Source organism: Nicotiana tabacum, chromosome 5 (assembly GCF_000715075.1).
Source record: "Nicotiana tabacum cultivar K326 chromosome 5, ASM71507v2, whole genome shotgun sequence".
NCBI classification, from domain to species: domain Eukaryota; kingdom Viridiplantae; phylum Streptophyta; class Magnoliopsida; order Solanales; family Solanaceae; genus Nicotiana; species Nicotiana tabacum.
In genome coordinates this window covers 1,240,409-1,256,285 of record NC_134084.1, presented here as the reverse complement: position 1 = coordinate 1,256,285, position 15,877 = coordinate 1,240,409, and the positions used below count along the sequence as shown (strand labels likewise).

The 15,877-nt window shown below is 34.5% G+C and overlaps 1 protein-coding gene across 1 annotated transcript; it reads left to right on the top strand.

The window, feature by feature from the left end:
- Positions 1–5,212: 5,212 nt before the first annotated feature.
- Positions 5,213–7,278, top strand: LOC107806370 (transcription factor bHLH14-like). Its single transcript, XM_016630516.2, has 2 exons — positions 5,213–5,856; positions 6,370–7,278. The coding sequence occupies exons 1-2, from the start codon at positions 5,292–5,294 to the stop codon at positions 7,074–7,076; spliced, it is 1,272 nt and encodes a 423-aa protein (XP_016486002.1). The 5' UTR covers positions 5,213–5,291; the 3' UTR covers positions 7,077–7,278.
- The last annotated feature ends 8,599 nt before the right edge of the window (positions 7,279–15,877 follow it).

Sequence of the window (15,877 nt, the reverse complement as noted above, 5' to 3'; positions counted from 1 at the left end):
ATTTCAGTTTTATGCTCCTAAAACATCAAAAAAATGAGGAACGGTCATGGCGAGGCCGTGACTATTGTCCTTAGGTCGTTTTGGATAGTCCGGCAATACTTTAGGGAATCTGGATCTGGTCACCCGGGTCCATGCAGAAGGCGAGGGCTGTAGCACACGAAAATGCTTTATTAGTTTTCTAATGTTAATGTTCTTATATTCCCTATTTTCAACATGACTTTTTTTTTACTACTTTTCTTGGTCAAAGCCCGTTGAGAAATATTTTTGTTGAGTAGAATTTCTATCGTAAATATCCTCTTTACCTTCACAAGATAAGGGTAAAGTCTAACTACCCTCCTCAAACCTTACCCTACACTATGAGAATACCCTAAGTATGTAGTAGTTGTTGATGTAACTTGAAAAGAAGAGAATTTTTTCGTAGACCAAAAACTTCACAATGTTTGTGCATGAGCAGCCCTTACCAAAATTGTCTAAGTGATAGGGACACAAAATTTTCGATAGGTAACCCATCACTAGCAAGGTTGAAAAATAGTTAAGGTTTTATGCAGCGGCGGAGTCATCTTAGTTTAAGAGATGTGAATTGACACCCCTTTGTTGGAAAACTACAATATATAGCTAGGTCGATTATATATATATATATATATATATATATATATATATATATATATATATATATATATATATATATATATATATATATATTATATGTTGAATCCTTTATCTTCTTTATATGTTTGCTTGTTTACATTTTGACACTCCTTAGCGAAATTTTCAGCTCCGGCACTGTTCTATGTGATAATGATCGGTTAAAATGCAAGTAGGTGAGAGGATAGTTTCAAATTATCTTCGAGATTATTTATCAAAAAAATAAAATAAAACTAACGTAAGTCCACCTTAACTTAGCATCTCCGTTACTATATTACTGTAATTTTTTTGTGGTTTTTCTTCCGGTTTTAGGTATATGCTTTGCGTCTCGACTAATTCAAATTCAGGTTGCATAAGGTCCATTATATAAAAAAAGGTTCTTTATTAGAATATTTTTTATTTGGAGCCTCGAGACTTCTAGTTAAAAAGTGAAGAAATGATCTTATACATTCCAACTAATTGTGAAATATTTCCCAATGGAAATGACATCGCCAAATAAAAGACAACCCTTAAAAAAGTGACTCATAATTTCATACTATAATAACCTAAACTAAATCTCATGTCTTAAATGGAGATAGAATCCAGAATTTCAAACACAATGAAAACGCTTACAAATATAATTAGCAGCCTGCAGAGAATAAAACGTCTGAGTTGCTTTAAAGAAACAAACAAGGTCGAGCATTTGTTAACAAAACATGGGACACTCTTTAAAAAGAAGTCAAGTATATCTGCCAAACCCAAACTTATATTCCCTCGATTTATTTTTACTTGTCCAATATATTAAATCAAAAGAAAGACAATTTTTTTTCTTTCTATTTTATTCTTATCATTAAATAACTCATTACTCAAATCGTTTTCCAAGACTTTTGGAATATGTAAAATACGCACTTCATTTATTTGTTCTAAAAGGGAGTATAAAGTAAAAAATGAACAATTAAAAGTGATGGGATGGAGTACATATCATAAGATTTCACTGTAAATCATAATTTGTTTGGTACTAATAAGGCGGGATATATATATATATATATATATATATATATATATATATATATATATATATATATATATATATAGGGCTCATTGTATCATTGGGTGGATGCGTGCCAACTGACTCGTTGCCTTTCCACTAACCCGCTCTTTTTTTTTTTTAAGAAAAAGAAAATTACTATTTTATCACTACAAAAAAACAAAAAAACCAATATTTGTGTGGAAAGAATCGTCACAAAAATTCTGTGATGAAAAATTAAAACTGTCATAAAATCGTCGCAAACCCACTATAATTTTCATCTACGTTAATGAAATTTGTCATAAACCGTCTTAAATTCATTAAAATTTTGTGACAGAATTGTCGATCATAAATATTCTATTAAAAACCGTCCTTTTTTTTATACTGTATGTTAAGTTGCAATTTTATTTTCACTGTGTCAAAAAAGTATTTGTATGAAATAATATTCTGCACTTATCAGAATAAAATGCTAAATCCACTTATACATAGGTTACGACCATCTAAAACTTCCAACACACTGTGTAATGAACGCCGACAACAACCCAGTATAATCTCACTAGTGGGGTCTGAGGAGGGTAGTGTGTACGCAAACCTTACACCTATTCTGGGTAGAGAGGCCGTTCCCAATAAACCCTTGACATTCTTCCCTCCAAGAACTTCCCACCTTGCTCTTGACGTAATAAACGTCAATCGAAATAATAATAGCAAAAATGAATAGAGTGTAACAAAAAAATCAGTAAGTTCAATGAATGACTAGGACGCGTATATATTAAGGTTAAGAAAACAAAAAAAAAAACAAATTAAAGCCGCCCACATGCAGCACATGCTTTAAACAGTTAATTAAACCTTATTATTATTATTATTTTTTTTTTTTGGATTTTCTATGTTCCCTTACATGATACACTACATACTGGGGTAGCCAACTGCAACTGAGATTCTAATACTTTGTTCACCATTTTTAGGTTAATAAATGTGCATGAATAAAGACCTTGTACTTTTACCTTCAATATTTTATTTAGATGTTCTAGTTTAATCTACCATACTTAAAACTTTTTTTTCATTTTAATGATCCTCTGGTGTCACTCACGAGAGACGTTAACTTCAATAAATTGTTTCTATTTATATATTATTTAAAGCAATTAGCAGATTTCGCTCTAACACATATTAGCCATAAACTTACTGATACAGGGTGTTTACAGCACACAGATAATTGCATGAGATGTGTTCACTAAAAGAACTATTTCTATCATTTAATTATGATTAATTAATATATATTCACATCTTGGTAAAGTACTTTTTTTAATTAGTCCGTCTTGTTGTGTGGGGGTGGAGGGTTGGGGGGGGGGGGGAGTTTGGTACAGACCCCTACTCTGTCTATTACTTGAACAATCGATGTACAAAAGAGAAGGAGGGGACATAAAACGAAATTTCCATAAATGCAAAAAATTAAGAAACACAAAAATCATGATAAATTCATATAATTTGGTGTAAACATCGGGTGTAAATAAAACAAAACTATATCTGATATGAAAGTTTTGTTCTTTGCCCTTGATATAGAGTTACCTTTGTTAGGGAGCTCTTTACATATTATTAATTTCTAAATTAAATAAACGTTGGTGAAGACTTATAACTAGAAGTTGAATAACAAACGTAAAAAACGACAAGAATCTATGATAGATTCAGTGGGATAATAAAGAAAAAAAATGTCCAAATTCTCAAAGATCGATTTGCCTGCATTAGCTAGAAGGAATCAACACACCAGCGTGTCGTACTTTTAATTCCTGCAATATTGTAGAATGTTCGTAATAAAATAAATCAATAGGTTTGATATTTAATTTTAATGTTTTTCCACATTAGAAAAAAGGATTTTCTCATGTAAAAGCCGAGGTTTGAGAGATAAATGCAATGGAATTGACTTCATAATAATTAGTACTTCTTTTATTATTTGAGAGTCAACCTTTTTAATTTTGACCGTAAATTCGAACATAGAATTTTTAAATTTTTCAAATAAAATTTATATTTTTAAAAACTACATAAAGAGTTCCATAAGTCACACGCATATATAATCATCATTTTAATTTTGACGAAAAACCAGTTTATGAGACATGCTTGTAAACGCGTATAAAGATGCATGGCGTTGAAATATAATACCAACCCGTAAGTTTCTTTTATTTATTGAAAAATAGATATAGGAATAACATGATGAATTTAATTAGAAATTAAAAGTATCATGGATACAATAGTGAAACAGAAAATTACTAAGCGGTACGAAATCTCCAGTCTATAAGGCGAATATAGTAAATACCACTAATAAAATAATATAAAATAGGTGAATATCTTAAATCCAAAATAACATATAGAAAATCATGTTTAAGTGAGATGGACATATCTTATGATAATTGAAACTTTTGCAATATTTCAATTAGGTTTTTGTTTGTATATAGCTTGATAAGCACTTGGAAAAACAAACACAAGGGACCGCAATTAAACAATTAAGTCAAGTTACGTGCATATATGTGTGTGTGAAGTCAATTATTCCTACAAAATTCCTCTTCTAGCTCTCTTTTCTAGTCTTTTATTAAAAATATATATTTGAAAACTTTTAAAATTTTAAATTCTAATTTTATCTTTAATAGTAACATACTTTTATTTATAGTCATAGAAATATATCATCTTCATATTAAGTCATAGTTTTTTCTTCCCTAAACTCCATATTTACTCGTATATCTAGGGGTTCTATAGGGCACGTGAACCCATGCTCCCCATTCTAAATTATGTATAAAAATATTATGTTTTTTTTTTTCAAAAATATTTAAATATATTTGTGTGCACCCATGCTCAAGGTATTATATGATGTGATGGTTATTGGGTGTACCTCTCTAGGTGAGGTTGTGAGTTTAAATTTAATGTCAATCTTGTTATTTTTTCCTTTTTTTTCTAGAAGTATACGCCCATGGGAGATGGGAGATGGGAGATGGGCGTATATGGTGTTATTTTTTGCGAATTAATTAAGTACTTTTCCTTTTTATTTCTTTTGTTGTTTGGTTTATTCTTTCAAAATTTTCACACATTATTAAATCTGTAAAATCTTATATGATTAAACAAAATATATATATTAAAACTAGTAGCGGTGTATGATAAGACTTATAGTCAATGAGTTCAACTAATCTCAATATTTACAACATGGAAAATAGATATAGATGTAATAAAATTACTATTTATTAAGAATAATAATTTTGAACTTCTAATTCGAAAAGTGCAACGGGCACGCAATCGTCAGAATTAAGTGTTGAACCCGTAAAATTTATATTCTAGATCCATCTCTTCTTAGTAGTGTATCCATCCTGCCAAAATCTTGGATCTGCCTCTGCAGTCGTACACCGCCATAACAACAAATAAAATTGAGGAAATATAACAAACGTCTAAATTCAGAAGAAAATAAATTAAAATAAAATAATCTACTTAAAGACCACGTGAAAATGGTGCCAAGTCGTTGTTGCGCACGTACTAGTAGTGATGAAAAAGGCATATATTAAAGCCAAAACTCTCTGCAAACAAAGTATTAAGGTTTGATATTAAGATTCTCCCTCTCTCTTCATCCCTCTTAGGAAACATAAAAAATTAGTAGTAGTAGCTGAAAATGGAAAACTTAATCTCTACTACTTCATCAACTTCACAGCCTAACGCACTTCAAAAAATCCTTCAGTACATCGTTCATAGTCGTCAAGAATGGTGGGTTTATTCCATCTTCTGGCAAGCGACAAAAGATGTTAATAACCGCTTTATCTTATCTTGGGGCGATGCCCATTTTCGCGGAACTAAAGACATAAGTTCCGCGAAAACTGGCCATCAACTTCAAAAGAAGTTTGGTTTCGAAACCAACGTTACAGATTCTGAGTGGTTCTATATGGTATCTATGCCTCAGTGTTTCGTGGCCGAGGATGAACTCGTCGTACGAGCTTATTCCTCGGCCACACACGTGTGGCTGGCTAGTCATTACGAGCTGCAGCTATACAATTGTGAGAGAGCTAAAGAAGCTGATTCGCATGGAATTCGTACACTAGTTTGTATTGCTACTCCTTGTGGTGTTGTTGAATTGGGTTCCTCCGATGTTATTCAAGAAAATTGGGAATTTGTTCAACTTATCAGGTCTCTATTTGGATCTAACAATAACAATATAACTTCTCATCTACCCATCAATCAAGGTATTTTGAGCTTTGATTTTGTTGTGTTTGAATTATATGATCAAAAAGTTAAACTGCAATCAGGGAGAGCATACCATTATTTACTTAATTATATTAGTATATCTTAATTAGTACACCCCTTCACATGTGGGCCTAATTCTTACGTATGAGCCAAACATGTGGAAATAATTTTTATTTTCCGATGTCGTTGGGATTTAGGTTCAAGGCCAAATGATTGAATGTATGATCTATCTAGTTAAAAGCTTATTAAACACAGACACAGGCGGTCCGTGCACAAAGCATCTTGTCTTCACATAGAGTTCAGAGAAGGACCGCGCGCATTTCTAGAAGTGTGATGTAGACAGTCTACCTTAATGCAAACAATAGTGACTGCTTCCATGGCTCGAACCCGTGACCTATAGGTTATACGGAGACAACTTTAACGTTGCTCCAAGACACTCATTCTCATTTAAAGCGTATATGTTGTTAAAAAAAACAAGCTTTTAATAACTTAATTATTTTATGTCTCAACAGTTACATTGCGAGATCATCAGAAGGAAAGAGATGGATCACCACAACAAGAGCCAGATAAGAGAAAGCAAGAAATCGTTACTGAAACGGCGATAAACAATATCAATCGGTCAAGGAAACGTAAGGCTGATTCGAGCAGTATAATAACAGGACGATCAGAAATGGCGATGAATCACGTCGAGGCAGAGAGAATAAGAAGGGAAAAATTGAATCATAGATTCTATGCTCTAAGGAGCGTTGTTCCATACGTATCCAAAATGGACAAAGCTTCTTTGTTAGCAGATGCAGTTACTTATATCAAAGAACTCAAAGCTAAAGTTGAAGATTTAGAATCCAAAATCCAGTCCCAGAAACCTAAGAACAATCTTATGGAGCAACACGATTCTCATAGTGCATCTTCTGCTGTATTTGATCCAGCTAATAATAAGTCATTTTCCAGTTCCAACGGGGGACGAAATGGAATGGAAATCGAAGTTAAGATTATAGGAACAGAAGCCATGATTAGGGTTCAGTCTTTGGATGTAAATTACCCATGTGCAAGATTGATGAATGTGTTTAGAGAAATGGAGTTTCAGATTTACCATGCAAGTGTTTCCAGTTTTAAAGACTTGATGCTTCAAGATATCGTGATTAGGGTTCCTGATGAATATTCAAACAAGGAAGCCCTAAAATCTGCTATCATGACAAGATTATGTGGTATTGATAATTAATAGGTAATAGTTAGCATATATGTTCTGTTATTATTATTATTATTATTATTATTATTATTATTATTATTATTATTATTATTATTATTATTATTATTATTATTATTATTATTATTATACTACATTATCTTGACATCTACTATATGTGATTATCTTTGTAATATAATTTAGATCAATATTATATAAGTTTGTTTATGAACAAAAACTCGTGTTAATTACTCTTTTGTTACTGTTCTATTGTCTCTTTCATTTTTTTTGAATCGAGGGTCTATCGAAACAACATCTCTAACCCCAGGGTAAGGATAAAAGTTTGTGTACACACTACCCTCTCTCAAACCCAATTATGGAATTACTAGCTAGGTTGTTGTTGTGTTGGTTACTCTTTATGTTGTAGTTTATACGATCATAATAAGTTCATTTAAGGGAACTTCTTTTAGGAGCTCTTACGTAGGGGTGGGCAATTTGAGCCCAAACCCATATAATCCGCCCAGAGATTAATGGGTTGGGTTACAAACATTTTAGCTCATAGGTCAATTTGGGCTGAGCCCAAGTTAACCCATTATATTAAGGAGTTTTTACACCCGATAGAAAACCTTAGTGCCCTATTTATTTTAAATAAATACCATTTTAAAATATTACATCCTATAAATATCTTTTATCCTTTATAGCAAAAAATCTAAATATAGTTACATCCTACAATTAAGGCACCATATATGCTAAATATTATTTTTTTCTCTCCCTTTTTGTATTTTCTCTCACATAATTATAGCGTATTTGCAAACCCCAATACAATCTCTCTCTGTTTGCATACAACCAGACTCTCTTCTCCCACAAACCCTAGTTTCTTAACTCTTCTCCCACCCAAATTCTCAATTTTCTGCTCCATGTCACCAACGTTATCGTCAGAAAACCTTAAATAAGTCATAACAAGGCTGAGGAATGAAAGTGGAGAAGAAAAAAAAGAAGGATTTTTAAGAAGTTTGTTTGTAAATCTACGACTTACTATAGACGCCATAGCTGCAGAAGCAGAAAGGGAAAAGAGGATAGGCCACTGTCCGACGGGTTCCATTTTGAGAAAGCCTTCCAATGCTTTGTGCATCCCTTGAAAACCTAAACCAACAAAGGGTTTTTGTAGATGTGTTACGGGGCTGACCAGCCGGAATTAATGGCTGGCCGCCGGCCGGCGAAGCCATAGGCCTGTTTCTCTCTCTAGATCGCCCAAATCACCTATTTGTATTCAGTTGTATTCTTCAGCTGTATTCACTTGTATTCAGGTTTAATCAGTTGTATTTAACTATTTTATTCAGCAGTAGTTAGTTGTATTCAAGTGTTTTATAGAACTGTATTAAGTTGTAGTTAGTTATATTCAACTATTTTATTCAGCAGAAGTTAGTTGTATTTTGTTGCATTCAAGAGTTTATTCAGCTGTATTCAGTTGTATTTTTGTTGTATTCAAGTGTTTTATTCAGATGAATTAAAGTGTATTTTGTTGTATTCAACTGTATTATTCATATGCATTTCTCTTTATTCAGCTATAATCTTTATTATGTATCTTTCAAATACAGATTAATAAGGGATCGTTTTAGTTCGTTGAGTCAAATTAGGAGAATATCATGTGATTTTATTTCCTTCCGTTTTTAGCGCAGATACGTTACTGTATTTAATGTTAATGTCGCTTGAATACAGCTAAATACATGTCAAACTTAGCTGGAATTCCAGATTTTACGCCTATATTTTTGGTTGTATTAATGAATACAACAGCTTAAATACATGAAATACATTGTATAAAAATATAAAAGGTATCTAAAACACGTAATATAGCAAAGAGTATCTATAAATGACGAATTAGACAAAAAAGATGGTGCTTTATGAAAAATTCCCTATTTTATAACTTATTCTGATCCATTAAGCAGCCCAAATACAATCCATGAAACTCACCTAAAACAAAAGGTATCTCAACCCAACTTATATAGAAATTTATTTAACTGCCCCAATTTTACTTCTTTTTTTTTTTTTAATTTTATGTTCTTTTGTTTTTCTGCACCATCCACCCCCCACCCCCACCCCGCAAAACCCCTCTCCCCTCAAAAAAAAATTTTACTTTTTTTTTTTGTATTTTCAATTTTCTGTTTTTTTCTGCACCACTCCCCATCCTGCCCCTGGCCCCCAAACCCCTAAAAAAAAAATCTTATTTATTTTTTAATTTTTAATTTTCTGTTTTCTGCATCACCCACCCGCCCCAACCCCCCTCCCCCCACCCCCCTAAATTATTTTTTAACTTATACATTTTAAAGTAAAAGGCTTTTTTTATGCAAGATGAGCATGGTTCTAAAACATGGGTCAAGTTGGGCGGGTTGGGTTATGACCCATTGTTTAGCCCATCTTGACCCAGCCCATCTTAACCCAAGTACACTTTGGGCTGGGTTGGGCAATGACCCATTTATTGAACTAACCCATGTTGACCCGCCCAAATTCAGCCCAACCCGCCCATTTGCCACCCTTACTCTTACATTGTAATTGCATTATCCTAGACAAATCTAATGACATGAACTTGCACACACTACTAGAAATCTGCCAAAAACCCACCAAAGTTGGTCGGTTATGGCCAATTACCGACTAAAATGCAATCAAAAGATTCACCATCTGGGAATCGAACCAGAGTGTGTACTGTGGCAGGATACTATTCTAGCACTAGACTATTGGTGCATTTTGTTTTAAGATTGTCTTTTTTTTTAAAATTGTATTTTCGCACGAAAATAACCGACCGAAGTTGGTCGATTTTATTAAAAAATAAAATTACCAACCAAAGTTGGTCGGTTTTTTAAAATGACCGGCCGAATTTACCGACCAAAGTTTGGTCAGTTTTTTAATATTAATTTTTATTTATTTTAATTGACTCGATTCCTTGAAAAATAAATTTCGCGGGACTCAAACATAGTTTTCCGCACTTTTGCGCCAAAGAAAACCGACCAAAGTTGGTCGGTTTCGTAAAAAAAAATTAAAAAAAAATATTTTGAAAAACTGACCAACTTTGGTCGGTCTTTTGGCCGTTTTTTTAACCGATCAAAGTTGGTCGGTTTTTCTTGGTCGGCTTTAATTACCGAATTTCTAATAGTGACAAAATACAGTCAAATTAATACTCCAGGTCGTGAAAGAATCGTCTTATGCCTCAGAACATAGATTGTTACGAGCTATACCTCTTTATTATAATTACCTTATATAACAATATTTGGAACCAGTGAAGAATGCGACGGTTGTGGTTAATTATATGGTACTGGTTCTATGTCGGAAAACAACCGGTTTCCTTGTCTAGATTATTGAAGTAATAAATATTCCAAGCTAATAAGAGAGAAAAAACGTCATGTTGATATGATGATATCTGAGCAATTGAAGATAGTGACATCTTAAGATTAATTGAACAATACGAATAACGTTCTCATGATTCTGTTACGTCAATTCTTGTGCTATAGGGACTCGAAATGACTATCTTGGCAAATAAAAAAAACTAATCCATATTATTCGAAGGTGCATTAGAAACAGACCTATGTTCATTTACCAATTAACCAAAACCAATGGCGTAGAAATTTCATCACATGTATTCAAACTTTAAACAAGTCAATAGATTTTTTTTGTTGGTGAATAGCCCAATACTAGTAGGAGCCAATTAAAACCAGGAGCCAATTAGCCCAATACTAGTATGGTTCTTTGGCTCCTTGCTTGCATCATGTGCATCATATATATCTGCTTGTCCCATTATGTTCAGTTTGGTCTTATTTACAATAATTAACCTCTTAGACATTTTAGCTTTACAGGCATATTGATTTTTGGCTCTAATTTACCTGTTGTAACTTGTTTTCATGTCGAAAATATTTTTCATTCTTTAATCTTTGAAATGAACAGCATCAATCGCTGCTAATCATGATTTATTAAATTCATTGTTGTTTAGAACTTCAGCTCTACAAAACAAACTTCAGTCCTAGAATGCTGAAGTTCATCACAAACAGAATAAAGCTTTAGCTAAAACATGCTGAAGTTCAGCAAATCCAGAATAAAACTTCAGCTACTAGAATGCTGAAGTTCAACAATTACAAACAAAAACTTCAGTCAAAATATGATGTAGTTTTATTGAACTAAAGTTTACCATTTGCACTATGAACTGAAGTTTACGTGATTGCCTTTGCAAGTCAGGCCAAACTTCATGCAAAAATATCTGACGTTTTGCTACACCTCAGGCAAAACATTCCGAAGTTCAAACTTCAGACATAAATTTTTGCTACTTCTGGCCGTATGTCAAGATATGAGGACACATAAGAATAGGTGGAACCGGGATCGAATAATACAGAGGCATCTCTGTGGCAGACTGGACAATTCCTGTAATGACAGCATCTAAAGCAATAACATAAAAAAACAGGCCTGTCCACCGCCTGATCGACCTTAATCCCCATAAGCAATAACCGACTCACCAACACGCCTCAAACTGGAACCAATATAGCACATAATCGTGCAATCAACTTATTTAATAGCAAACTCCCTAACTTGGCTCAAAGACATAGATCAAAACGCACTTAATAAATCATAACGCACATACTCTATTATTGTCGTAATACCATAGTGAGATTGAACTCACTCCTTCATAAGCTTGTGGAAACACAAATCATCTAGAATTTTAACTCTTCTGCAATTCTTGCATTCACTCACATAACAGTTAAGCCCACTCTCTAGGCGACCAAACTTAGATTTCAACGCATATTCTTCACTTGTAAATGAGATCTTCTAATAGACAGTATAAGAATCACACCACCTTAGAACACTCCGCAAGAGATAACCATTATTTGGGTACGCCCCGAGAGTTTCCTTCTTTACCTGTTCATGTATCTACCCCGGTGGGCGATACTATTATTGTGGACTGTGTGTACCGGTCATGTGTTGTGATTATTGAGGGTCTGGAGACCCGAGTTGATCTATTGCTATTGAGCATGGTGGACTTTTATGTTATATTGGGCATGGATTTTTTATTTCCGTGTCATGTTATTCTAGACTGTCATGCTAAGACAGTTACTTTGGCTATACCGGGTGTACCGCGGATCGAGTGACGTGGTATGGCTGATTATGTTCCTAGCAGAGTAATTTCTTTTTTGAAAGCCCAGCGTATAGTTGAGAAGGGTTGTCTGTCATATCTAGCATTTGTGCTAGATGTTGGAGCTGAGACTACTAGTATCGATTCTATCCCAGTTGTGAGGGATTTTTCATCCATTGCATCGCCCTTGACCAAGTTGACTCAGAAGGGTGCACCGTTTGTATGGTCGGACGAATGTGAGAAGAGCTTTCAGAAGCTCAAGACAGCTTTGACCACAGCTCCAGTGTTGGTTTTGCCATCAGCTTCAGATTTATATACCGTATATTGTGATGCTTTATAGATGTTTTATGGCAATATTTTTAGGTTGGTGACCTACATGGCCTGGTCAAAGCCAGAGGAATTCTGTTTTGATAACTTGAGTATGTGTGAGCAGATTTGAAAGTTTTCTTGATGGTTTTTATCATAGTTCGAGCCGGATATCTTCTACCGATGCGCGGAACATATTGTATATTACGAACTCCTCCTAAATGGGAGCAAATAGAAGATTTCTAACTACCGGAATGTAATTTTCCTATAGCCCAGAAATTTCTAATGAGATTTTGTATTTGCAACAAGATGGCATGATAGACGTGGTGTGTGGTACATGATTAATATTTTCATGTGCAACGTGGCAGTTCATTCTTAAAGGGAAGGTCACGACTTCTGGATGGAATAGTCAGTTTCAGGTATTTAGATGAATGTTATAACTGCGACTGGCCATATATTTCTTTTTCTTTGGAACTTCTTCTAATGCTTTTCCATTTTTCAAGGTAACCACATTGACTTGATATTTAGGATTAGGCTCAGTGAGCCCCAACTGGTCGAGTATTTTTAGCACTAGTAAGTTGTCCCATTTGTCGCTCCAAATTTCTCATCGATGCTGCTTGGGCCTCCTGGTCAGCCATTAATTTCTTCATCATCTCCTCAAGGTGACTCGTCGAGTTTGCATGTTGTTCAGCCTAAGGTAGTCTATATTGTTGTTGAGGTGCTTGTGGCTGTACTGATTCTGAGCCCATTGGTTTCCACCCCAAGAGAAGTTTGGGTGATTTCTCCAGTTAGGAATAGCCTTCTCCCAAAATACGACTCGCCTATTCAGAATAGATTAACGCCTATATTTCTATGAAATCAATCTATTAAGATTAGGATATTTAATTAAGCACGGTGACTAGGTATATTCCTATCCTAACCACAAATCCGCCCCCTCCCCTAGAGTTAAGATCATGCTCTCTTTAATTCTTCTCTAATCTAAACATGACTTTCCCAGACATAGCATAGATAGTAAATAGAACCTAACTGCTGGCCACACAATTAAGCAATTAATCACAAAATTGAAAAAACAACTATATATTAGTGAATTGTAATCAAGAGTAAGTCAACGTTAAACAATAATATTTATGGCTAAATCACAACCCCAGAACTATGTGTTTTAGTCACTCATGATAATAACAAGCAATTTTATAAGTGTTGGATAATTGAATACTAAGAAACGATGAAGAAAACTGAGATCTCTTCGCTCCCGGATGTTTTTCGTGTGTAAATCCTCTTTAAAGTGGCGTCTCCCTTCTAAAAATAAGCTTAGTCTTGCTTTTATATGTGTTGGGTAGGTCTAGGCCGAAATAACCTTGTCCCCGGCAAAATTGGACAGGATTCACGCTACCAGCGCCCAGCCCATCCCTGGCGTTGGTAATTTGCCAACACTGCCTATGCCTCCACAGGTAGCGTGGGGCGCTGCCTATGGCGCTGAAAATGCCATCTTTTGCTTTTTCGTCTGTTTTGGCTCTAATCTCGTACTTTTCGCCCCCAATTGCTCTCGGATCATTCCTACACGTGAAAACACCTCAAATTAATATAAATCAACATATTTTACAACCTAAATCCACGAAACAACACACACACACACACACACACACACACACACACACACACACACACACACACACACACACACACACACACACACACACACACACACACACACACACACACACACACACACACACACACACACACACACACACACACACACACACACACACACACACACACACACACACACACACACACACACACACACACACACACACACACACACACACACACACACACACACACACACACACACACACACACACACACACACACACACACACACACACACACACACACACACACACACACACACACACACACACACACACACACACACACACACACACACACACACACACACACACACACACACACAAAGCAATTTTTGGTTGAATCCAAAAGTGCACCCTCGACCTTCAAATGCTGGGTTCGCCTCTGCATACGGTGAATCTCGAAAATTGACCCGTAGATCGTGATAATAGACCACATGGAACTTAGCGAGGAGGATACCTGTGGATCGTGATGATGGGCCATATGAAAATTAGTTCGAGGGGAAAATTGTTGGGTGTGCAAACAGAGTCTCACATTGGTAGCTGAAAAGATTTGGTGCCCATCATATTTTTGAACCCCATTTGTCACAATAGTAGATGCTTCCCTTATGTCAAGTATATATGTATATGCACGAACTTTGACCTAAATACACTATAATTTTATGATGAAGGAGATTTGATTGAACCATGGCCGATTAGGGGAGCAGAAGAGGATTTATCTGAATTCTCTTTGGTGGAAAATTATATTGTGTATATAAAATTAATTTTTTAATGTATGTATGCTAAATGTTGGTGAATCCTCTTGGCTATTTTGCTTGTTTAATTTTTTATTTTTTAAACTCCTTTGATGAAAATTCTACTTCTGCTACTATGTTATACCTCTTCTACCAGTGTTGCTCCGTCCTTGATCATTGTATTAATGCACCTAATTAATCCGTCGTACGCGCTGAGGATTAGATTTGTCAGTATTTAATTAGGTTGAAATACCTTTGATAGAATTTTAAGGAATTATTAGTAAATAGTGCTTATATTTTGGTTTTCAAAAATATTCATTCTACATCTGAGCAAAGACACCAATTTACCAGTATCTTTCTAATACCTTGTGCCCTACAAGCAAAGGACCTCGTACGAGACATTAGATCTTAGATAAATAATAATAAAGATACCAATATGCAAAATAACAGTACGAGATAATCAATTATATATTTGACCTGTAGCTATATAAAGCAAGTGGATACTTTTTCTTTTTAACCAATGATGGCTATTGTAGAATAGTAATGCTTGAGATTTCGATTTCGAACCCTGAATATAAAGTTGCTTTTCTTAAGGAGTTTTTTATCCTTCGTTCTCCGTAAAAATAGCAAGGGCTAGTCAGTTTTCGGACTGGTTATTTAAAAATAGCCAGCGTTTGCAAAGTCATTGAAAAATAGTCACTATTTTACTGCAATATGGAAAGTTCCAAATATACTGGAGATCAGTGCACCTGTGTATGAACTTCCAGCATATTATGCTGGAATTTCAATACGTAAAAAGTTCCAGCATAATATACTGGAGATTGAAGCACCTGTGTATGAACTTCCAGCATATTATGCTGGACCAGTATATTATATTGGACTCCAGTATAGTATGCTGGATTTTCCAGTATATTTATACTTATGTTAGAACTCCAATATAATATACTGGAGTTCCAGTATATTATAGTAGAATTTTAGTATATTATGCTGGAGTATTTTCCTGATTTTGAATAGTGTTTTCGTTCAAATTTATCT